The following is a 25710-nucleotide window of genomic DNA, read 5'->3' as shown; positions in this document are numbered from 1 at the left end:
GATAATGAAGAAGACTAAAACAACAAAGCGTCTAAATACATATCTGTATCTGTACATTGACTTTCAAAGCACTGTGTTCACTCGGACGCTGTCTTGAGTGGCGGTTTTCTGAGGTACAGTAGTCTTTAAGGCTCAACCAAATTAAAAATTCATGTTTTATTTAATCGTTACTAAACGATGTTGGAGATAAATTCCTCTGTAAATTACGATCACACCTTAATGATGTTTTTAATCAGCACCACAAAGTCACACTTTCCAACACTCGGTTGCTCTGCAGTGGTTAGAAGGAATGCAAAACCGCAGTGGATGTGTGACGGCTCCGGTGCGATGTCTAAAGGTGTCTGAGTTGTTTTCTCAGGGTATGAAATACCCATCATGATGTCAGTGAGGAATCTCGCTCGCTCGCAGCTATTTGGCCAAACGTTCTCAGGGCAAGACAAGACGGATAAAGATGGAAGGAACTGAATGTGAATCTGATAAATAATATTTCACTGCTCGCTTTTTTTTGTTGTTGTTGTTGTTGTTGTTTGTTTTCTTTTGCGCCAACATACTAGCACACGGAACGTCAGAGAGAGAGAGAGACTGCCGGCGCAACTCCCTTGTTCTCAGAAAACAATACAAACGAGAATGTGACTCACAGGTTTTTCTATCTGAAGGTGGCTGTTGACAGTCTCATGCTTGATAAATGAGTCCTGGCATGAGTGTGGGGACTCATCAGGTATTTCTTGATATCAGGCCAACAGCAGTCAAGCCTGTCCTCGCTTGAGCCTGCAGGCCATTGGATGCTGCAACAGAAATAATGCATGTACAGTGTGTGTGCGCGTGTGTGTGTGTGTGATCGCTCGGAGAGAAAGAGTGCGAGGACAGAGGAGAGACACAACAATAGAGAGGAGAAGATAGAGGAGAAGAAATGAAAAGAAAGGCTCGGTTTGTGAGAGAAAATGTGAAATCGGGAAGAAAAAAAAATTCTCGCTCTCTTGCCAGCTCTCGTCACACACACGGCGACCCGCGAAGCATCTCGCTGTTTTTAACATTATACAAGATTCAGTGTAAAAATAAAACCATTGTGTCAAAGTCTAACTGAGCGTAATCAAACACGCAGCTACAAATTGCTTCGCACAGAAGACGTTCGGAGGCCTTTGGAGTCTGCAGGAGGGATCTTATTGTGACTTTTCCCAACTCTGTGTGTTTGCGCCTGGAGGCTGACATCTGGGTGCCATGTTGATGATTTTGGTCTTCTGGTCAGCAGAAATGTGCATGTCGAGAAGATGTCACATTTCCCACAGCTCTTATCCTAGCAATGGCAGCGCTATTGACATAACAATTGGAATGGCACGACTTTCTGCAGATGGTTAGTGGCCGCACGTGTTTTTTAACGATTCACGGAAAGGTAAAAAAACTGATTAAAAGCTCTGATCTTCAGTTCAGTTTATCTCCCACTTCTCATGTGTCTATTTAAAGCACTTAAAGGATGTAATTTTCATGACATTACACATATTTTACTTATCAAACTGTCATGCCAGAGAACAAAGTTGTTTATTTGTCCTGCACAATTGCAAATCACATTACAACCTCAAGCATCTTATTATACAACCTATTTTGGCAGAAACCTTACGGCCATACTGAAGTGTCTATTTTCTTAAAGGGCTACTCTGTATAATCAGCAGCCACACAAATGTGTGCTCGGGGACCCATTCTGGCCACTTCTCTGCCACCAGCACATCGTGTGCAGTTCACATGTGACATGAGGTTACAGAGCTCCCTTTTAAGCCCGTCGAGGAGAAGGCGCCCTCCCGTGTGCCCGGCTCTGTGGGAGAAAAGTGGCCTCAAGCGCCAGCGGTGAGGAGGTGCTGTATCCTCTTCACCAGAAAGCGCTGGGCAGAGGCCCTACAGTCACAGACAGCGAGTCGCAAAGCGGGAGATGGGAAATCATGGTTTGGAGTAAAACCACGTCCTCGGGGAACAGGGTGTCAGCAGGGATTGCGGTTCACGTCCTGGGCCACACAGAGCCACAAGGCCACCGCAGAGACCCTGCTTTCCACTGGATCACAGGGCTCAGGCCCCACTGGCCTCTCTGTAGATATCCAGTTACTAATCTACCGGTCCTGACCAGTACCCAGTCAAATGACGCTGCCCGCCCAGCGAGCAGACCGGGCTTCGCCCTGCGACACAGAGACCAGAGTAAATCCGGCCCAGCTGGCTGCTCTTGGGAAAAAAAAAATGGGGGGAAAAAGGGGAGGGAGGGAGGACTAGATGGAGGGAGAGCAGGGAGAGCAATTTAGAAGGGTGGTCAGGAGACATAGAGCAGTGTGGTCGAGCGTGGTCACTCAACAGCTGTGGCTGGGGAAAACTGTCTCTTCTGGGAGAATCTGACCCGCAGGAACAAAGGCTTCGTGGTCATGTTGAGCGTGTAACTAAAGGACAGGAAATGCAGACTTTTTCAGAGGGAGGAAAAACACTGAAGCCACTCAGTGGGAGGTTTTGGTCGATTACGGCACAACCGTGTCGTCAAGCATCAAAACGGCACTCATCTCAAAACAGAGATGACAACTTATGGTCGCTATAATTTCCTCCCTCTTATATTCAGACAATTCCTTCACTATAGGACAACTGGAATCCTTTGTTTGATAATTAGACATGAGAATTTCCTGCATTCTTTGAGACCCTCTCTGCACAGCTGGGAGGAGTCAGTGGACTCGACACCTGATGTGATCCACGTTAACACCGATTTGGCTTCAGCTGGTCCTGTTTTTATCACCACAACAACTCAGCGGGTCGTGACTGCACAAGCCTTCCTGAACGCGGGCCGTCACCTCGCCACGCAGAAGCAGTCAAGGAAAACATTTATTTATCACTGCGCTCCAGCCACACCCTCCACCCTGTCTGCATATTTAAGTCTGCTGCCTCCTTCTCTCTTTTCTCTCACTCTCTTCATCACTCGCTTACGACTGTCACAACCTCTTCGCTTGTATCTATTTTCATTTCTCAGCTCCTTTGTTCTCCGTTTTTGCTCCCTTCGGCTGGATTGATTCCTTCCAGATAAACTTTCTCTCCTCATAGATCCTTCGCCCTCCCTCCCCTCCCCCTTTTCTTTTTTCCACAAACTCCTCTTCTTACCCTCCGTCCCACTGTCAGTGTAATTCCATTGGTGTCAGACCTCCCAAGTGGACCCAGACGCAGGTAGATAGCTACCGCGGTGGGGAAGATTCTCTCCTGTCGGCTTCCTGACGCCCAACCTGCAAGCCCCCACACACACATGCACACCTTGCCTCAGGGGGGTCAGTGTCATTGTTGGCAGTGGGCACATGCTTGTCGTGGTGCAATATTAAATCTTCTCATTTGATTTGGACTGTAATTATGTCGTAAAAACAAACTGGCTGTGAAGCCGTGGCCCGCCAGTGTGATCTACTTTCATCAAGTGCAGACTGGCTTAATTATAGAGTGCGCCATACACCCATCTTTCACTGGGCAGCTTTTCCTGCTGCTTCTTTAAGCCATCACATTCTTTTATTGTGCGTTAATCACAAGGCAATTGGGCCGTTTGCAACGGCTGGGGGTAGATTTTAACACTGGTCTGTACACATCCTGGGTATTCTGGGGGAAAAGAGAGAGTCAGAGTTAAGCAGTTGTACACGGTAATGGAATCTGATGCCTCCTCTATCTCCGCGGTGCACTTAATGATATGGTTTTCATACCACAAAGGTATTCAAATGGGAGGATTCTTTGCAGAGAATAAAGGATTCGCTGTTCTTTGTGCACTTCAATTTGAGTGTGTGAGGGTTAGACAGATAAATAAGTAAATTTGACAATAAATGACCAAATCTCATGGAAGGAAATCACACTGATGTGAGCGACTGTAAATAAAACTCAGATCTTTGCCCCGAGGGATTTGATTTCTGTTTCATTATCTTAAGAAAGGAGCCGTAAAACACTTGAAGGAATAACACTCGAGTGTGAAGATCTATGAATTTTACCAGCAAATTATTTTCTCATATAGTCACAGCATTTTTTTTTTTTTACAGCCAGACGTCTGAAATACATGTTTGTTTAGGTCTATATTTGCCACATGGCTAAGTCAAACCAGATCCCACCTTCACATCAACTCGCACAGGAGGACGCCAGATGCCAAAATCGCAACATATGGCAAAATGTATATTAATTTTCTTTTTGCTGTGCCTCGTGCAATATGTTTCAGAGCTCTGCTTCAGATCACTCAAACGATTACATGATTTGTATTTGTCAAACCGAAGTTCAGTCTTTTTTCTTTTTTGTTTTATGATTTGAGCAAAAACGGCATGTGTTCATCCTGAGAGACAGTCGCAGGAAAACTCACAAAACAAACAGCTGAGAAAAGAAACAAGAAAAACACAAAATCTGGAAGCAGCCAGTTCATCTGAATAAAAACCTTGATGCTCAGTTGCAACCAATGAGAGAACAAGGCAAGGGTTAATGTCAGAGATGAGTGTGTGAGCGAGGGATAAAGGATGGAGCTGTCTGGGGACTGACCCCTTTATGTCTTAATAGTTGAGCTGAAAAAGTGGGGAGACTATGAAAACTGAAGGGTCACCGAGGGAGAACTCCCTCGTTTTTGTCCCCTCTCCACCGGCCTTTTATGATGGGTTCATCTGTGTTGTGACAGGTGTGTGAAGTGGGCACCTTACTGGAGGTAATTGCCATTTCTCTCCTGTGGGTCATTGTTTGTCCCTACGCCTGAAAAGACCATTAGAAAAAAAAAAAAAAAGAGGATTTTTAGGTCGTTTCAGTGGTGAGGTTAGAGACGAGGACTCTGTAATTCTCTTGTTCATTCACACATAAATTGAATAAAAAAAATCATCAAATTATGGAATATTCAAAATATTCTTAAAAAACCTGAGTGGATCCATTAACAGTGTGTGGTGCGCGGTGCATAAACACCGACAGTAAACACACCCTGCTGATGCTGCTGTTCTTTAGCTGGAACAGACTTGCTGTGGCTTCGCTGCAGAAACCATTACGGTGCCGCTGAGGAGAGTCATAAAGGTGATTAACAGCTGCTTCTAATTAAAGATCAATGGAGAGTCTTTCTGAGGTGATTTGTTATGTGAATTAGGATGCCCACTGTCCATTAATGACATCAGGCGGTGTCACTGTAACAGATTGGCTATTGATTCACTCTTGTTTGAGACACGGCTCAAACCAAACTATAGATCACAGCGTCGGGATTTGTTTATGAAGGCGCCTTAGCTCACCGTGTCGAGAGAGAGAGAAAAAAAAAACAGCACACACCCTTCTGCAACCCCCCCAGATGTGTTTGAAAATGTATGGCTTTTATTTAAAGTGTAAATTGCATCAGAAGATGGATAAGTGGCATACGTGTGATGCTGGAGTGAAAACCTGAAGTGCAACGCTCCAACATCGTGATTCAGTAATCAGACATCACGGGGGGGAGGCTAAGAGCTATGAAAGCAAAAGCTGTGGATGTCATAAGACTATTATTCCAAAAGACCCACTGCAAGTTGTAACTTTAGTTTTCTGTAAGCAGCTTCTGATTTGTCTTGACAGGAAAAGCACAGTTGTGAAAGCCATGCAAACTAGCGCAACTAATGGAGTGCAGCCATTATTAGAATAGATGTGTTTGACAAGTCAGCATATCCACTACTTTGAGATGTATATTAGGCAAACATTGAAATTGCAAGAACCATTTACATGTGGCATGATCTTTGTGAACCCAAGGTCAGCCCTTGAAGCAGGCATTTATGATCTTGTATGCACCATGAAGTAGAAATAAACTGCATATGTCAAGTGCTTGTGTTGCTGTAGTCACATTTTTTGTAGGCCAACAAGTTGCATCACGTGAAGCATATGGGATTTTGGATTGCCAAGGAATTTAAACTGACATGTTTTGTTCAGCAAGATATGAGATGACCACTTGTCTGCTACAAAAGTGGTCACTGATATTTTCTAAACATTGTCATGTTTAAATACTTTGCAACTGAAGTCTGCCTGTAAAAAGTTGACTGCCAAGTGCTGTTTCCCCCCCCCAGATGAGCACATGTTGTCTCAGCCTGTGGTAAAGACAAAGCATTTAACCAAAACTCCAGTCTTTCAGACAAGGAAACTGAGTGTAAATGTTTAACAGTTCAGGTTTTAGGACTAGTTACTAAAGCAAATCTTTGCACAAAACACAAAGCCAAGGCAAACATGAGCTTAAGATTTTTTTTTTTAATTGGTTTTTAAATGGAGATCAAGTCTGCATGGCTTCAATTACTGGTTACCCTGAAAGACAGGAAAGAGTCAAGTTAAAAACAAATCACATCAGTCTCAAGCCTCAACATTGTGATTCCAAGAGACATACCTTACGAGCACCGTAGCCGCCTGCTGCTCCATAGCGCCGGCTGTATCCAGTTGCTGCACCACTCGGATTGTAGCTAGTGTGTCCAACGCTTTTCTTCACAGGTTGGCTGGGCTGCTGGACGCTCTGAGGGACCTCAAAAGCAGGTGGAGACATCTTGACCTGCTCAATACCAGTGCTGGCAGGATAGTAGTACCTTATGTAGTGAGTGTCTTGATAGCCGTCTGCCCCCTGTTCAAAACTGCTGCTGGAGTGAGTGATCGTGCCTGGAGGATACTGGCCAGTCAGGAACAGGTAGTCATAAGGATAGGGATGAGGATAAAAAGACTGAGCCAAGCGGGTATCCGGGCCTGATGGCTGGACGTCGCCGGATGAGTCTTCTCCGCTCAAAGCTGGGGCACCATGAGGCAGTGGTGGTGCTGGTAGGAAGCCTTGTTCTTCCGTCTCAGATTCTGAGTCACCATACTCAGAGATCTGTGAATATTTGTTCAACTCACCTCCCTGGAACTGTGGAGGGCTTGGAGGGCGAGGTGGACTCACGTTGCTAGGGCCAGAAAACCCACTAGCACTAGGTCTTGAGGAAGCACCGTCGCCAGATAGAGGACTGGGTGGAGCCATGGCCCAGTTGACATCTTGAAATCAGGCAGAAGTTGGAGATTAGATCACAATAGCAAGGTTCTCACACCAGAAGTCAGCCATAGCAGTTGCCATAAAAATTGCAGACATTGAGATGCCAAATAGCTCAAGCAAGTTTTAGTAAGTCACATTAGCACTAGTTACCTTGGGAAAAGGTGGGTTGAGCATAGCTTGGGCCTGTTGAGCCTACAAACGAGGGGCCAGCATATCCTGAAGCTACAGGTGCAGCAGCGTAAGAATTAGAGCTGTAGGAAGATGCACTTGGTTGTCTCTCGACACTGGGCTGAGGGTAACTAGGTCCTCCAGATGGATAGCTAGCTGGATATGTGGCACCTTTAGATGCAGCCCCAGAGCCAGAAGCTGCAGGAGCGTACAGCACACCTGAGGTAGAACCGGCAGAAGCAGGGTACGCCCCATAACCACCGCTGGAGGAGGAGCTGGGATCAAAACCTTCAAAGACAGACATTAAGATTAAGTTAATGAACATGTCTTAAACTTTAAATGTATACAGCAGTGATAGTTCACCTTGCTTTGCAGGGTAGCCGTAAGTCACACCAGTCAGCATAACAAGGAGCAAAGCCCTGTTAAAAGACAAAACAAAAATAAGTGTTTAACTACTTGGTAGAAAGCAGTCAAAACTATCACAGACAAACTGTGTCTTACCCTGAGTTCACCCAAACAGCCATCATGTTGAAAAGAGCAGCTCTAGTACCTCTACAACTGTGTGAGAGGATTATATATGATGCAGGTGACCCGCCCTGACCAATCAGAAGCTAACGAGCTAACGATGCACAGGTGCTGGCAAATTAAACCTGATGCAGGTGGATCCCCCTCTCTGAAACCTGAGTCTGAGTCTGTCTCTGTTACTGCAGTTGTTTCATTGTTTGCAAATATTGATCATGCACATCACAACAGTAGGTCCATTACATCACAGGTCTGTATCTATAGCACAGAACTTTATTTTCAGCAGAATAATGATATTTTATTTGTCAGTATATCCTGTTATTCTGGCGATTTGTTTCTTTTTTCCATGAAGGAGGATCCAAACACAGAGTTATTTGTCTTTCTGAACAATTAGGAACTGACTGAATTAGGAATTGACCTTTTGTCAAGTAGTGTGCCTTGCCCATACTGTAATGCAGATATTGGGACAGCTTTTAGTGCATTTTTTTCAAGTAACTCTTTATAGGGCGTCAACTGTGAAGTTGAGGATGCTAAAATAAAACAACAACTTTTTGCCACATTTATCACCAAACCCCATTAAAAAACTTTTGACCAGATTTACAGCAATATTTGTGAACTTTGTGGTATTTACTTCTCTTGTATATAATGTCATTGTTAAATCTAAATGTTAAATCTAAATCTAAATATTAAATCTAAATCTAAATCTAAATGTTAAATATAAATACAAATGTTAAATTCAAATATAAATGCTAAAAGTTCAATCTAAATGTTCAATCTAAATGTCAGGGGTGAAGTTAAGTATTTAACTAATATGCAAATATACACTGCCTGTCACAGGAAGCACCAAAATAAAAGCTCATGGAAGCAAACAAGTGCTATCCATGGTCTTCCTCAGGCTAATCAGACGGAGTGATTTAACTGCACTGTACAAAACAACAAAGCATTGCATAAATCAAAGATGGTTGTATTTTTGATACACTGTTTGCTTCACAATAAAAATATCTGAACGAAGATTTAACTGCACTGTCTCCTCCCAGTGCTCTCATGTTGCCTGCCACCATGTCCAGCAACTTAGCTGGAAACATTAGTTGGGCCGTTTTTGCAGCAGTACAGAAGTTCAGCAGTGTGTCTGCAATGACAGCGACAGCAGATCTTTTGACCGAGGCCGAATTATCACCGCAGCAGCGGTTCGACAATTCTCCGCTGTTGTTTCTTCACACAGAGACGAGCAGCTTGATGTTTGATGGGTCAGGATCTCAATCCCAACACATTATAACAGCATCCAGAAAATTATCAACTGTCAGCAGGTTCATGTTTCGATTAACAGGACAACACCTGGGGAAACACACAGACGTCATGACGTGTACCGTCACAACTCTTTAGAGACCGCAGCACCGGCTTTCTGTGTGAAACACAGTGGTTCGTCTTTACGCCGGCACTGCTTGGCTGTGTTAACAAACAGCGGTGGAGAATTGGTGAACCACCGCTGCTGCGTTGATAATGTGGCAACTCTGTGAAAAGGACTAGCGACAGCTACTGCAGCCACCACAGCACTCAGTAGCTTTTATTTTGGCACTTCCAGTGACAGGAAGTGTGAATTTGCATATTAGCTAAATGTGTAGTTTCACCTGTGACATTTATATTGAAATTCAAAATGTATATTTAACATTTAGATCATTTTGATTTAGATAACATTTAAAAATTTAGACTTTAGACTTAACTGACATTTGAGAAGTGACTGTCAAAGTTCAAATTGATATCTGGTCATAGGTTAAAAAAAAAAAAAAACCCACATTTTTCCAAATGGGGTTTGTTGCTAGATGTGAAGTTTTTTTTAGCATGCTCAACTTTACAATCATGTCCCATAACTATTTACTGGTTCTACATGCACATGGGAAGTTTTGGAAACAGCATTTTAAAAATCTCCAGATGAGCATTTTGGCATCTTTTCAAAATAATCTGTCCATGTCAAAACCTAAACACATTTTCCAGGATCTTTCACACACACACTTGTCAGTGTAAACAGGTTTTATACTGTGGTTGGTGTCATTCTCAATGTTGGGAAGTTGTTCCGAGTTAATGTCAAGAAACATGGAGGCTGAAAAGGTGTTTAAGTGTGAGCTGTTTCTGGTGAAAACATTGATAAGACTTCAACCCAGTGTTTGTCTGCCATGTTTCAGGAGCCGATGGCAACACACATTTTAGGGGCAGCTGTGGCTCAAGGGTAGAGCCAGCATCTTGTGTCACTGGTTTGACATGGTCTGAATGTCGAAGTGCCCACAGGCAAGATATTGAACCCAAAACTGCTAATCAGCACCTTGCATGGCAGCCATTAATTATTGCAAGTAACTTTGGACCAAAGTGCTGCTAGACACCCCAAAATGTACCAAAAGTCTGAAACCATGTTATTGTCCCAACTTGCAGTCACATGGGGGGGGAAAAAAAAAAACAAAAAAAAAAAACAGGAATACCATATACACTGATCTCTTCCTTGTACAAACACAATGCAAAGTCAGGGCACACATGTGGTTAAGATTTTATTGTTTTTCTAGAGATCAAGTCTGCATGGCTTCCCTAGTTACCCTGAAAAAGACAAGAATAAAGTTAAAAATCACATCAGTCTCAAGCCTCAACATTGTGATTGCCAAGAGACGTACCTTAGAAGTGCCATAGCGCCGGTTGTATCCAGTCGCTGCACCACTCGGATTGTAGCTAGTGCGTCCAACACTTTTCTTCACAGGTTGGCTGGGCTGCTGGACCTCAAAAGCAGGTGGAGACATCTTGACCTGCTCAATACCAGTGCTGGCAGGATAGTAGTACCTTATGTAGTGAGTGTCTTGATAGCCGTCTGCCCCCTGTTCAAAGCTGCTGCTGGAGTGAGTGATCGTGCCTGGAGGATACTGGCCAGTCAGGAACAGGTAGTCATAAGGATAGGGATGAGGATAAAAAGACTGAGCCAAGCGGGTGTCTGGGCCTGATGGCTGGACGTCGCCGGATGAGTCTTCTCCGCTCAAAGCTGGGGCACCATGAGGCAGTGGTGGTGCTGGTAGGAAGCCTTGTTCTTCCGTCTCAGATTCTGAGTCGCCATACTCGGAGATCTGTGAATATTTGTTCAACTCACCTCCCTGGAACTGTGGAGGGCTTGGAGGGCGAGGTGGACTCACGTTGCTAGGGCCAGAAAACCCGCTAGCACTAGGTCTTGAGGAAGCGCCGTCGCCAGATAGAGGACTGGGTGGAGCCATGGCCCAGTTGACATCTTGAATCAGAAGTCAGAGATTAGAGCACAATAGCAAGGTTCTTGCACCAAAAGTTACAGAGTAGCCATTGCACCACCCATAAATTTGGGAAGTGCAGGGTTTTAGCAAGTCATATTAGCGCTTGTTACCTTGGGAAAAGGTGGGTTGAGCGTAGCTTGGGCCTGTTGAGCCTACAAATGAGGGGCCAGCATATCCTGAAGCTACAGGCACAGCAGCATAAGCGTTGGAGCTGTAGGAGGATGAAGCTGGTTGTCTCCGGACACTTGGCTGAGGGTAACTAGCTGCAGATGAGCCGCTAGCATATTCTGAAGCTACAGGTGCAGCAGCGTAAGAGTTAGAGCTGTAGGAAGATGCACTTGGTTGTCTCTCGACACTGGGCTGAGGGTAACTAGGTCCTCCAGATGGATAGCTAGCTGGATATGTGGCACCTTTAGATGCAGCCCCAGAGCCAGAAGCTGCAGGAGCGTACAGCACACCTGAGGTAGAACCGGCAGAAGCAGGGTATGCCCCATAACCACCGCTGGAGGAGGAGCTGGGATCAAAACCTTTCGAGACAGACATCAAGGTAAGTTGAACATATTTTAAACAACTTTTAAATGTTCACAGCAGTGATACTTCACCTCGCTTTGCAGGGTAGCCGTAAGTCACTCCAGTCAGCATAACAAGGAGCAAAGCCCTGTTAAAGAAAAACAAAAAAGTTTAACTACTTAACAGAAATCAGTCAAACTATCACAGAAAAGCTTTTGCTTACCCAGCATTCACCCAAACAGCCATCATGTTGAAAAGCGCAGCTCTAGTACCTCTATAACTGTGTGAGAGGATTATATATGTTGCCGGTGACCCGCCCTGACCAATCAGAAGCTAACGAGCTAACGATGCACAGGTGCTAGCAAATTAAACCTGATGCAGGTGGATCCCCCTCTCTGAAAACTCAACAGTGAGTCTGTCACTGCTGCAATTGTCCCATTGTTTGCAAATATTGATCATGCACATCACAACAGTAGGTCCATTACATCACAGGTCTGTATCTATAGCACAGAACTTTATTTTCAGCAGATGTTTATTCATCTGTACATCCTGTTACTCTGGTGATTTTTGTTTCTCTTTTCCGTGAAGAAGGATCCAAACTAAAAGTTTTCTGTCCATCTGAACAATCAGGAACAACGTTCCCTTTGTTAAGTAGTGTACCCTGCCCAAACTGTAATGCAGATATTAGGCCAGATTGTTTTGGGACAGCTTTTAGTGCATATTTTCCTTTTCTTCTTTTTTTTTTTTTTTCTTTGTCAGGCCAATTCTACATGTACATGGGTAGTTTTCGATTTGAAAACAACAATAATGTCCGATATGCTTGTTGGTGTAAACGGGAAGCAGATTATGTACAATGGTTAGTCCAGAGTCTGGATGTTGATATTTGGACTTCAGTGTGTTGAAGTTGTTTTACATCTCATGTTTCCGGTATTTGGTGACAAGTAAGCAGAAAGGAAACAATACGATGACTATACAATACAACAATACTTTGACTAAAACCTTCTTACCATCAGCCCAGAGTTTACTTGTCTACAATGAAGGCAAGTCACAGAAAATACTATAAACTATATTTGTTTTCAGTAAGGTTCCAGGTAAGATGACTCAATGAATCCTACTGAAAAATGCAACACTGTCAACAGCTATTTCTGTCTTTCGTTGCCATCGTTGTATGTAAATGTCTGCTTGTGTCTCTCTAATATAAACAATATAATTTATTCTGTCAATGTACAAACTCAAACACTCACAAATAATCATAACACAGACTTCAAGCTCAGATTTGCAAAAAATGCTACATTCACTGTTAAGTCATTAGGAAGAAAAAACGTGTGTGTGTGCATCATAATCTTCCTAAAAGGTCCATAGAACCATTCTTTTGTCACTTCTTCATATTAAGAACATTTTGACCCAACCCATGACCTGAAGCAACTGATAAACTGCACGACTATACGAGAAATCTAAATGCGTTTGATAGTGGCACATCCCTTCATTAAGATCTTACGCCTCTATACTCAGCTTGAGACTGTGCCAAATGTGCCGTGGCTCTGCATTGTGACAATTTCCGGCACTTCAGATGTGTATTTCCTGGCTTTCTAATCAGAATGCTATTTTGTATCTCAAAAGGGGCTCCATTCAGCCCAACATTAACAGCCCTCGTCTGTGATAATGTGGATGCTTCGGGCCATAGGCCACCAGCTGCATCCACTTGTCAGTCTTTGGTACAGATGCCCTGTCTGTCTGCTGTGGCGAATGAAACTCGCGGACTAAATTGGCACTTATTGTGCAGGATGATTCTATGTACGCATTTTAATGTGCCTCATCCAATTCCTTAACATGCTTTAATTATATCTGCTGACAGCTATCTCAAATTTTAAAATGATTTAAATGGAAAAACTCCTGTCCCTCTTGTCGTTTATGTCTTTGAGTGGCCAGTGGAGACCGAATGGAACGGCTATAGATCTTTGTATCAAACCCCAAAATACTCGCAAGGCAAATACTCGTCCAAATCTGCTGGATTTTCTGTGCATCATATTAGTTTCTCATACAAATCAAATGAAGAGAACTCAATTATGATGGATCAATAATTCAGCATTCTCAATTATGCTTTAATTGTAAGAAGCAATATCATCCAATCTTATTGTGTTGGATAGGTGTTGTTGCTCTGCAGAGCTTTAGCTGATTGTTTATATGAGATTAGAGCCGTGTATCAAGGAAAAGGGGAGAAAAAAAAAAAATCAGGCAATGTCACAGAGCCTTGGATAGCCAGCAAGTGACACGTGCACAGACACACTCAAATACACTCCCGAGTACACACACACACACACACACACACACACACTCTTAATGACACAAACACATAACATAAAGCCAAATGCTGCCACTAAAATTTGCATGGTGCTCAGTAATGCATTAGTGAACATCACTTGGCAATCTGTTCATACGGGCTTAATTGGATTTTAATACCGCCTCTGATCTTGTTTTCTAATTAACGGCGGTGGCTGGCAACCAAGCAGAACCATGCACCCAGCAACACCTTTGATCCCGGCCATATGGAGTTCCTCCAAGCACGCTGGGGATGTAAAAATCCCTCACCTAGACGTGGGCGAACAACAGGCCCCCCAATCAAAATGGATGGGGTGAGGAGAATGGAGGAGGGTGGAGAATGGAGGAGTGTGGCAAGGGGTGTCGAAGGAGGAGGGCGGGCAGGCAATGGGGGGGTGGCACAAGGTGGTGGGGGTGGGGTGGGCAGTGGCATGTGTCATCCACACATCCTGGCGGCATCGTTATTGATTAATTTCTCTCACGATCAGTTGTGATCACAGATACATAAAACATGAGGGGGGGGGGGCCGCAGCATGCCTGTACACCTTATCATCCTCGCTGCCATTTGACACCCCTTCCTTGCTATGAGGAAATGTCAATAGCTTTTCTAATCTGTTTACTTCTCCCCTTGTGGCCACTGCTTTATGCTTTTGATGAAGGGCTGCCAAAATCGTGTCCTTTTTCTACCCTTGCTTTTCCCCGTTTTGGCAGACGCAGCGTGGGCATGAAACTTTACATCTGCAGAGTCACCCCGGCTCTCTCGCTGTTATTTAGTTATTTATAAGGGTATCAATTTAACACCCAGCATCCAAAAAATTCTGATTGTTCAGTATAAATTAAGACAGCTCTGGGACTCGTTTCCTTAAGACTCTTATGGGCTTAGTGGACACAATCAATCAATTAAACTTTACTGTGCAATCGATGCTAAAGTAATTCTACGTTGACAAAAGAAATCATAAAATGTGATATTTCAAAATGGCAGCTCCAAATAAAAATATTTTTAGCTTTAATCATCCTCCTCTTGAAGTCACACTCATGAATCAGTCAGACAGGGTTGTCTAAAAAAAGGAAAGTATAGTTTTTATCAACACAAGGTGTCCAATGACAGGAATAGATAGAGGCTTTTGGAAATTTCTTGCCAATTTTTTAGATAATGAGTTAGCTTAGCACAAAGACTGTAAACAGGGAGAAAGTACTAGCCAGGCTCTGTTATCTGCTGAACAGTACCCAGGTGTAAAACCCACCAAGATGCCACCCTTTGGTTTGTGGAGTGCCATTTTGTTTTGTATTTTGGAGCCGGGAATGACCATATTTGGATGTGAGGGTTGGGCAGAATATTCTGCTTTATCACCTATTTTACTTCAAATCGGACCATAATTTACAAAATGAACATGATGCTGTATTGGAGAACACTTGAAATTCAGGATTGAGAAAATAAAATCATTAGCAGCCTGTTGTAAATCAAGTGAGATTTAGGGTCTTTTCCTCATAAGCTTGAATACAATCTGACTTATTTTTGCAACCAGTGGTGTCGCCCCCTGCTGGCCATTAGAAAGAATGTAGGTTTGAGGACATGTTGGCTTCACTTTGCAGACCCGGATGGCTGCCCACTATCTCTATTTGGTCTTTGTCAACAATGCCGGCACCGAGAAACCACAATATTAAAACACTTTCCTTGTTTTTTCCTCAGTACAAAAATGGAGGCGTGACAAAAAAACCAACAGGTTGTTGTTGAAGTGGGGGTTATGTGAACGGCTGTTTCACGTCCAGGAGCAGTGACTTCCTGGAGACGACAAGAAAAGACCTGTGTGTGAACAAATCAAATATGGAGTGTTAATTATTGAGCTTCTGAAATGCTGGTATGTAGATTTTGTTACCTCTACACAGAACCAGGCTAACTCTTTCCCCCTCTTTCCAGTCCTCATGCTAAGCTAAGCTAACCAGCTGCTTGTTGTCGCACCATATTCATCATAAAGACATCAAACTGGTATCAGTCTTCTTATGTAACTCTTGAGTGAGAAAGCCAGGAAGTGCATTTTTCCACAAAATGTTGAACTGCTTTGTTCAGACCCAGTGTGTGTTTGTTTCCGTGCATTGCCTTTCGCTCGATGCTCGAGGGAATAACAGTTTGCCCATATGGCCGCGGAAATTCCCGAGCATCCTACATGAAGAGAAAACAGAGAGCAGTATATCTGTGAGGGTAATTGGTCATGTCACGTCAAGGCAGCCGGACTTGCTGTGTAGTCCTGAAGACATTTCACCAGCCGGTCCTACGGGCTGGATCTGTTCTCCTGACTGGTTGGGGGTGGGGGTCACCAGTATTTAACCTCGACGGGTGGTTCTAACCTTGACTTCAAGTCAGAGTAATGATGACACACAAGGCAATATGGCAGTCATCCATGCATGATTTTTTTTTTCTTTTTTTCTTTTGTTGAGCAAGCTGCCATTTTGCTGCTGTCTGACAGAAAGCAGCTCATTAACTATGCATATCAATTAAAAAAACCTGAGCAAACGTGACAAATTTCATATCTACAACAGTTTGACTGACAACCAGAAGGCTGCTGCTATTAAAGGGTGTCAGATTGTCCCAATACTGACGGATACAGTGTTTTGGGTAAGTTTACATTAACACTCCAGAGATGAAACAATATCATTAGATCAGGGAATGTGATGCTTATAGTGATGTATCCTCAAGTGTTGATCCTGGCAGCAGCAGCAGCAGCAGCTCTGATTAAAGAGTGTTTAAGTCCACACAAACGCTCTCATGCTGCGGTTTGGCAAATCACTCCGTCTTTAATTCTCACTTTTTTTTTTTTCATTGAGGCACTCTGACATCAGATGGCCTTCTACAACAATGGCAAAGAAGACGGAAAAGGCCTGAAAGTCCCTGTCAGTGATTGCACCTGAATAATGATGCCTTTTTCCATGCTGGTTGTTTGTCCTTCACAGGGCAATTATTTGAACAATGTGTACATATGCTTTTCAAGAGGTTTGTGACATATTGTGCCCTGGCTAATGACTAGAAATGCATTAAGACTAAAGTGGGGCTTCTAATGAAGATGGTTGACAAGGCCTGAAGGCCTCCGCTTTCTTTTATATGGAACGCTTTCTTATTATGAAAAGAGAAATCCTTGCCCTCCCTGAATTATCAAATTGTCCTTCGACCTTAGCGTGCCACATAGTTTCTCAGCTTTCTATAAAAGACACTTGCAAGCACTCTGAACGCCGTGTTTACTTAAGTGGCATATTTGATTTTTGAGTCCTTTCTTTTAAACCTTAATGGATGACTTGTGTTGGGAAGTGGCCACAGCGGTAACATGTTAATGACTGACTCAGTTCCTGTGGCGCTAACGCTGTTGTGTGCTCGTGTGTCTCGTCAGTGGAGAAATTAAATCGAAGAATCGCACAAGACGCCCTCCGAAAAGACGGACTGAGAGCCCTTAGATAATCTTATTTTGAAATATTAACACAGTTTTAACGTTTCAACAACAGCTTTTGTAGTATTAAAGGTGCAGTATGTAAGAACTTTACTTCAAAACATTAAAAATAATAATAAAGATTATCAACAGAATGTGAAGAAGAGGAAGAAATGTTGATGTTATGTCAAAAATGTGCTAACTGATGTTAGCATGTTAAGCGGCTAGCTCTGGCAGTCTGAAGCTCTCTGCCAGCGGTGTTAACGCCAACAATCTGGTCTGGAGTCACCTAATAGGACCACTAACTACATAGCTAACTGCGCTAACTAGCTAACGGAAGCTGTAGTTAGCGGGTACTCTGACGATATTCCGGCTCTTATTTGTGTGCTGATATCCAAAGATCTTCCTCACAGCTGTCACAATATTGACTGTAATTAATATTTTCACGTTTTGTTAAGGTACAGAGACACTTAAAGATTTATTAAATCATTCTTCCGGTACAGTAACATTTATTATCAATTACAGATTTAAAACATCTTCCTCTGGTATGAAGGAAGTCTTTCGTACGGATCATTACATGATCGTAAGACAAAGTCTATCTGGCTCACGCTGTCATACAAATTGTTTCACCTGTTCACACGTCAGCTCGGCCTGTGGTACAAAAATCTGCTCCACCAGTTTGTCTGACAGTGTCACTCAGGCCTGTTTTTCAAACTGTCAGCACAGACAAAAGGTTTCTCTCTCGCCGTGACGTTACTTCAACACCTGCTAACGAAGTTAATCTTTGAATGCAAAAAACAGGAGTGGAAGTGTAACGGCTTAACCACTTGACCGAAAGAAACGCGCCGAAAAAAAAACCCCATACATAACTAAATTATTTCTAAAGCCATATTTTCACATGGAAATTATGTTATCACTTACTTTGCATGAGCTTTATGAACAACGTGCAGCTGCGACTCGGTGTGTCCGGTGTTTGGCTTTGTTCATCACCCCACTGTTGAATCTTCCAGGCTGCTTCAGTAAGGTTTTTTTTTTTTTAATTGACTGAGCTTAAGCACACCGTCAGAAAAGATCTCAAGTTCAAGTATACAGTTCAAAGAATATTTGTGTAAATTGTGGACTTGATGAGCTTATCTGTAATGAAAAACAGCGTAACCCTGAAGAGTTCTCTTAATTACGGGATGACTGAGAATTATTTTTCCTTGAGATTCCAGTCCCACAATACCGAATTCATGCTACGAAAAAAAAAAATAAAAAATATGGGGGTGGGGCTGGATGTTGAGATTTGGATACAACATCTTAAGTTTTTCATCTCGAGGAGATTCTTTACAATAAATAGAACAAAAAGTTGAAACCTTCAGCCGCAAAGCTCAAGTCTGACGATGACTTGACCACAGCGCGATAATCGAGGGATAGCGAAATGAAAGAAGAGGAGATTTAAGTTGATCCTGCGCTTAATCACAAAGACAAGACACAGTACCAGATAGATGAAAACACCCAAATGGGATCTTTTCTGTACAACTGGCAGTTTACAGTATGTGTGTGTACAGTATGTACACATACAGCAAATATGCGTTTGGCCGGGAGTCTAGGCCTAATTATGGGCTCCGCGGAACAGACAATAAAATGAATCCTCTCTTGTTCTCAGACACACACACACACACACACACACACACACACACATATGCTTCATACACATTGCTACGTCCACAGCGGTGTACACGCCCAGTGTACTTAGCCCAGGGTGATTCTGGCACAGACACAGAAACCAAAAGACAAGTCATATCAGCAACGCAAACTGTCCCTCGGGTCAAAAGTGATCAACATCAGTGGAATACCACAGCGAGTTTCAGACTAAGGAGCAGTTAGGTGAGGAGCAGTTACGAAACGCAGGGCATAAACACGTATTTGAATATAAGTTTGATTGATGGCGGCGCTTTTTATTTGAGTGAGTCAGACCAGGAGATTTATGTTTTGTCCCTATCTGTCCTCCTGTAAAGAGACTCGCACAGTCGAAGGGAAAGATTGTGTTTTTGAAAAGACAGGTTTCAGTCGCTAATTGCGTAAAAAAAAAAAAAAAAAAAAAAGACAATTGTAAACAACAAGAGCAGCGGTCCTGTAGGAGGACGAGGAGTCTCCCACACCAGAGGAAGGAATTTCAAAAGAACATGGTCAAGTCAGAAGCCTTTTGTCACATGGCAATTCACTCCTTTTCTGTCTGCCGTCAAAGAGGAGATTAAGTTGTCAAAATGTGGGTCTTGGTCCAGACTGGTCTTTTGAGTGGATATTCACGAGTCTGATCTCCGCCACTGCTAATAGACAGAGCTCAAAGGGGAGCAGGGAGAACAGAGGAGGGAGAGGGGTAAGACGGCTTTAGGATCACTTTACCTGGATTCGGCAGTGTGGCGCTGGTGGATTAGTGCCCCGGGCCTCATGGCACGCTAGACTGCAAACACCCCCATAACACTGTTCCACAGGTACAGACACACATGCACGCACACGCTCGTGTACAGCACAGTGGCCAGTAAACACACAAACACATTAATTCAAGGCATTAGCACATGTGGTTTGGCCTTAATGCAATCTGATGCCATGGCGCAGCTATATGTTACACACAAAACAAATGCCCGGCGATCTCTGCAGTTTCGCAACATCTCAGGTCTCGGCAGCCGCAGCACCAGATAAAACAAGTACTCTTAATTCCTGTGGCTTATAAAAAAAAAAAAAAGAAAGAAAGAAAGAAACTTCTGCACTGATTTCTGGCTTCAGCACAGTCGGGATGCCTCGCACAAACTTTCTTCGACATCCTCGAAGCTTTCAGAAGTCTGTTCCCGGTCTGATACCACTCTGTAAGGTCACTCAGTCATCCAGAACTGCAAAACCATAACCCATAAAGGAGAAAATACAGGTTGTTCTTGGCAGGGAGGAGAGAAACCCACCGAAGCTTCATCCCTCTCTGCCGCCTCTGCCTGCTCTCCCCCCAGTCACTACCTGATGACTTCTCCATCCGTTTTAATTGGTAATTATTTTGCGGGGTTTAATGCCTTTATTCAGACTGTCAGTGTGGAGTCAGGAGAGGAGGATTAGGTGCCCCAGGGGGACGAGACACTGGCACGGCCAGGACAGCTCATTTTTACACGGGCAGGGGAGGAGGACAGCTCATCTTTGATCCGGTTGGGGCTTCGCAGGCCAGAGGGGTGACAGCTGCACTTTCTTTAGCCCACATTTGAATTTGAATTCTATCTTAGGATGCAGCGCGCCGCGGACTTGGCAGGGCAGTGGGGTAATCTGCTCGGCACAAACGCCCGGGCCTTTTCTTCCTGTGTGCCCTCGCAGAGATTGGAGTAATTAAAGTTAAATGGAATGCATTAAAAACTCACTTGTGCCGAGGCTGTGGCGGCCGTGCCAACAGTGAATGGGCTGGGGCTGTCCTTTTACGCTACTCTAATCCTGCGGAATATATGTGTGCCCCGTGACTTTGATGCTACGCTACCAAAGCAGCGGAAACGGCTACCAGTGGAGCTACAACTGACTGCTGGCTTTCACCTCAGAAGAACATCTTGGAGAGCAAATTCAGCTGGATTCTGACATTGGCAGGGGGGGTGGCGGGTTGGATGGAATCAGCTCTGGAAGGCTATTAGCACTTTCCAGACTCACATGTCACTCTCAGATTGCCACGCTTTGATGTACGGTTTATTTAAATACCGCACACTGCCTTTCCCCTGACCTGTGGTAATATTCAGACTGAATCCCGACTAGCTGTCCGTGACATACGGAACTGTCGATTGTTCTGCGGGGGAAAAAAAAGCTTGGCCTATACATGAAGAGCAGCTTTTCCATGCCAACAAACGCTGGCGCTCGACCAGTGCAACTTTTGCAGACGAGATGGGCGCTCCAAGTTCGTCAGCCATCTTGACGTGGACAGTAATTGCAGCAGAAGACAAACCTGCATCTATAGCCATAGGCTGGGAACCAGACCTGTTCTTCAAAGTGGATGTCAACAGACTTGAGGCATCAGACACTAAGGTAATTGTTGCCGTCTTTCATTTTAGAGGAATGTGGACGGAGACAAAGGGGGGCAGGCTACAAAACTATCATCATAATCTCTCCTCGGCTTTGTGTGTGATCCTCAAGTCCTTCTAATGAGAGGAGATAGGACAGGGAGGAACATGGGGGTGTGGGAGGAGTGAGAGAAGGGGAGTTTTTACAAAAGTGTTTTAAAAAAAAAAAAGGGAGGACAGAGGAGGAGCTGAAGGGAAAAAGGACTAACATGTAAATCAAGACGGGGGCAAAAATCTATCACACTAACCGATGTCACCTTTGTGGTTTACCATCAATAATCAAATCAGGTAATCAGTCAGTAAGTCAGTGTCTCTCTGCTCAGCTCACAAACAAATCCTTATTCGATGAGTGTGAAAAAAGCCAGGAAACAGTCGCTTACACGTGCTCTGCAGGCCTCACAGTTAAAGCCTGCAGCCAAAAGCATGCACACATTTGTCTCATAGAACTACATGTAACACCAAATATTTCCCTTTAGGCCAATTACAGTCCGCGGGCCAGATGTACAAAATGATGTGTACGCACAAAAAAAAACCCCAAAAAAAACATTGCGTACGCCTTTGCCCGCCACAGAAACTGGTATTAATAAGGAATGGCATTCAGGAAGAATGTGCGGTGAGATTGTGCGTACCTCACGCATACTTCAGACCGCCGCACACTCACTTTTCTAGAGACAGATGCCGGTGAAACGATGAGGTGGACGTAAAACTCAAGTGGGGGGGGACAGTTCCACTGACTGTATCTTCATCTTTCTTGCTGCACAGCATTCAGAGGAGCATTTATAAAATCTAGTTACGAGTGATGAATTTTATGATTCTCTTCATTTCCATGAGAAATTTCTTCCCTGTAAACGATCTTTTCATTCGATCCCGCACTGCAAAGCTGTTAAAAGTTAAGTTTGTTTCGGTACGAGCGCCATAGAATAACAATCGATCATCTTTCTGACGAGATATTTGTGCAGTTATGTCTACAAGGTAGATGTACAGGCACTTTGAGACAGAGTTTTGAATATATATCAAAGATGGACGACAGTGTACGTCCTGCGTTGTGTTGTAGAGGCATCTACTGAAGTTAGCATGCTAACCAGCTAGCCCCAACAGTCCAAAGCTCAACTAATAAGACCGCTAGCTGCACAGCTAACTGGGTGGCAGGCTGCCCACTATTTGTTTGGAGATGTTTGGCTGCTAATTCTTACATATTGCACCTTTAAGGTTGCATTTATGGACATTTGCAGGAGCAGAAATGACTGAAATCTGTTCTACAGAAGAAAAAAATAACCTGTCTTTGAGCTTAGAAATAGTTTCAGTTAATGAATCTGCGCAGGCAGATGTATAAACACGGCAGCATGACACAACTGTCTCATATTTTACATATCGCACGATTACTTTTTCTTACCAAAAAATATTTTGCCCAAGACACACACCTGAACCTGAAGACATGCCAGATGTTTCAGTGAGTCATGTTTGATCTGTGCTGCGTGTTTGGATGAGCAAAAAAAACCCCAAAAGGTCTAAATGACACGAACGGACCTACACAGCTGACACGATTTCTTGTGTTTGAACGCCCTTTTTCACCTTTTGCCCTCCTGCAAAATACAAATTCACATCCTGGATACATTTCCTGCTCCCTCACTGCTGTTCTTCTTCTGTGTTTCCTGTGGCAAAATCAGAAACGATAATACATGTGAATATACAGTCAGCAGCTTGAAAAGAACATAAAAACAAACAAATGTTTAAAAGCAGTTTTACTGGGGGTTACTGTATGTGCTGGACACATAATATGGTGGTGTGGATTGATTGATTGATTAATTAATAGACTGATTGATTAATTGATTACATAACCTTATCCATACTGTGTTTTCAAAAACTGGGACATTGAACATCATGAAGGGTTTTGCAGAATTGTTTAATTTCAAGATTGTTTAATTAGGTTTGCCTCTAGTTGTGTTTTCCATTAGAGCAAGACCTCTAAGATTTTTTTAAAACATTGTGTTTTACTGCACGTACTCGCGTTTGTTCAAATATTTTCAAAGGCGACGGAGAAAGAAATCCTGCAATACACATATTTTACGCGATGAGTCTGTCTCCTCCTTTGCTGCCTGGAATATTTTGCATCAAGCGCCTAAATTGGATTTTGAAGACAGCTGATCTGACAGAGTCTTCAGGCAGATTAGATGAAAGACCGGTAAAGAATGGGGAGACAGACGGGATGAACCCACAAACCAGACAGAGAGGTAGACCGGCAGACGGATCAGCAGAGAATGACGGCGAGAATGACAAATTCACAGCCCGACCACGCGGGCCACTGTCGATGTCAAGCACTGTTTTACATGGCTCGGTCGCATCTGGACGTTTCCGCCCCCCGGCAGGTCGCAATTCAGGCATATCTTCGATGCATACATCCTCCCCATAACTGCAAAATCAGAAAGGAGAGTGCTGTGATTACAATCATACAACTATTGTCTGTAATAAACAGGCAAGCTGGTGCTTCTGTGGAGGAGGGATTCAAGTGCTTGTTCACTTAAAAGTGAAAAGAATCCCTGAATAACTAATTAAAAAGCATCTGAATACCAGTGTAAGACCTTGGTTTATACTTTTGCGGATTTGATTAGTGGTGATTTGTCTATTCGCTGACAGACGCTTGATGTTTGGCGAGATAAGGGGGAAAAAAAAAAAGCCAAAGCTTTTGGCTGGGAAGCCCTATTATTCATGGGCAGCAGCAGAGTGTGTATTTCCATTAGATGTGTGAAGGCCTCTAAGGTCTAAGAATGCACTTTAATAGATACCTGTCAAATGTAATTAACTATGTTTTTCCTATATCATACGCTTTCCCATCGCCTCCAGCCAGAGGCTCCACAGTGTGTTTGTGTGTGTGTGTGTGTGTATACAAGTACACATGCTTATGTGTGTCTGTGTGTGAGAGAGACAAGAGTCTGTCTCAGCGCCTTTTGCCACCCAGCGATTGGAGACAGTTTTAATTGCAGCATGACAACCACAAGAAAGGACCAGAAGCCCCATAAAAGCCAAAGCAAGCTGGCAGCCGTCCCACAGTGGAAAGCTAGCCATGCCATAATTACAGGTAAAAAGACCTCTAGCACTGCAGCTCAGCACCGTGTTTATTTGACACCAATCACGCAACTATGCAGGTATCCCAACAATAACGCGCTCTGTCCCGACAGGACCCGCGGGTGTCTCCCAGAAAAACACTTGGACATCGCCGGTAATCAAGGAATGTCTCGCGGCTTCGGAGGAGACTGAACCCTTGTCAGAGCATGAAAGCGGAGCGCGGAGACCTTGATTTTAAAGAGCTTGGATGAATTCACCAGTGCAAGTTACATTGTTCGGAGTCGGAGAAGAGGAGCCTCGCGTGGCATTAATAATTCATTTTACAAGACTCACTTCTGCCTCCAGTGAGCAGGTCGATTTAAACGTTTTGATATCCACATCCGAGGGTGTAACGGAGGGGGGGGGCCGCTACATTAAAGACACATTAGCGAAGTTAGTGACACCTCCCGCTCAAGAAGGAATACATTCTCCTCTCAGCTGCAGCACAGAAGAGCACCTGTGCTCACTCGGAGATGCACCGACTTCCTCGTCTTTGTCGCTGTGGAGGATTTGGTTTTGCGTGAGCAAAGGAGTGTTTAATGACTATATGCATGATAGCACACACATTTAGCCTGGCCTATGGGAGGAGCAGGGTTGTCTCTCAAAATGACAATGGGGGCTAAAAAAAAAAAAAAAAAAAGAAAAAGAAAAAGGGCTCCTGGGTGATGAACACCGCCTGTGTTTAAAGAAACTGCTCCCTAAGCGCAGACTGAAGACGATCGCATTGGTGACCGCCGCTGCTGGAATGTAACGAGTACTGAAGGATATATGATGTAACGTTTTTTTTGCACTAAGATGTCTAGACACTTGTTGTGTACTTACATTACCTCAAACCAACTTGTTAATGTAACGGTGCGTTTCATTTGGTCGCCCATCACTATAATTACCAGGAGCGAGATGAAGGAGGTGAGTGAAAGTGGCTAAACGTCACCTGAGTAAAGCTTTCAGGGATGAGAAATGTGTATTAATGTTGATATTATATATTACATTTATTGGATATTGGCCTATAAACACATTATTTCTGCTTGTATGAGGTCAAAAACAACTGCAGCATTTACGCACTCGAGTACAGAAGGTGGCAGTGTCCAAAGTTGGTTTAAGAAGAAACATAGAAGAAGAAGAAGAAGAAGAAGAAGAAGAAGAAGGAAGCGCACCTTGTTTTAGACTTTTTCCAAGCTTACATATTAAAAAGAAGTGGCAGTAAAATGGAGGACAATTTCTATCACAATTTGAGCCATTCTGTCTGAACATTTTCGAAAAGTCCAGAAGAGCCACTTGATTAAATTGTTTTATTCCCCCTGTTCATGTTTTCCAGCTCGGCTGGCAGATTCTCAAGTGGACATTGGTTGTTTTTAAACCGACGGCACCGAGACGAA

General features: G+C 43.6%; 2 protein-coding genes across 2 annotated transcripts; both read right to left on the bottom strand.

Moving 5' to 3' along the window:
- Positions 1–6195: 6195 nt before the first annotated feature.
- Positions 6196–7734, bottom strand: LOC119012465 (atrophin-1-like). The gene is made up of 5 exons (XM_037086324.1): positions 7631–7734; positions 7493–7548; positions 7112–7417; positions 6335–6963; positions 6196–6255 (listed from the first exon to the last, which is right to left on the bottom strand). Exons 1-5 carry the CDS (start codon positions 7654–7656, stop codon positions 6244–6246), a joined length of 1029 nt encoding a protein of 342 aa, XP_036942219.1. The 5' UTR covers positions 7657–7734; the 3' UTR covers positions 6196–6243.
- Positions 7735–10171: 2437 nt separating this feature from the next.
- Positions 10172–11761, bottom strand: LOC119012464 (DNA-directed RNA polymerase II subunit RPB1-like). The gene is made up of 5 exons (XM_037086323.1): positions 11660–11761; positions 11529–11584; positions 11037–11453; positions 10309–10907; positions 10172–10234 (listed from the first exon to the last, which is right to left on the bottom strand). Exons 1-5 carry the CDS (start codon positions 11683–11685, stop codon positions 10226–10228), a joined length of 1107 nt encoding a protein of 368 aa, XP_036942218.1. The 5' UTR covers positions 11686–11761; the 3' UTR covers positions 10172–10225.
- Positions 11762–25710: the final 13949 nt, after the last annotated feature.

Source organism: Acanthopagrus latus, chromosome 22, assembly GCF_904848185.1.
Source record: "Acanthopagrus latus isolate v.2019 chromosome 22, fAcaLat1.1, whole genome shotgun sequence".
NCBI lineage: Eukaryota > Metazoa > Chordata > Actinopteri > Spariformes > Sparidae > Acanthopagrus > Acanthopagrus latus.
Note: the sequence above shows the minus strand (reverse complement) of the source record. Positions and strands in the feature narration are given on the sequence as shown.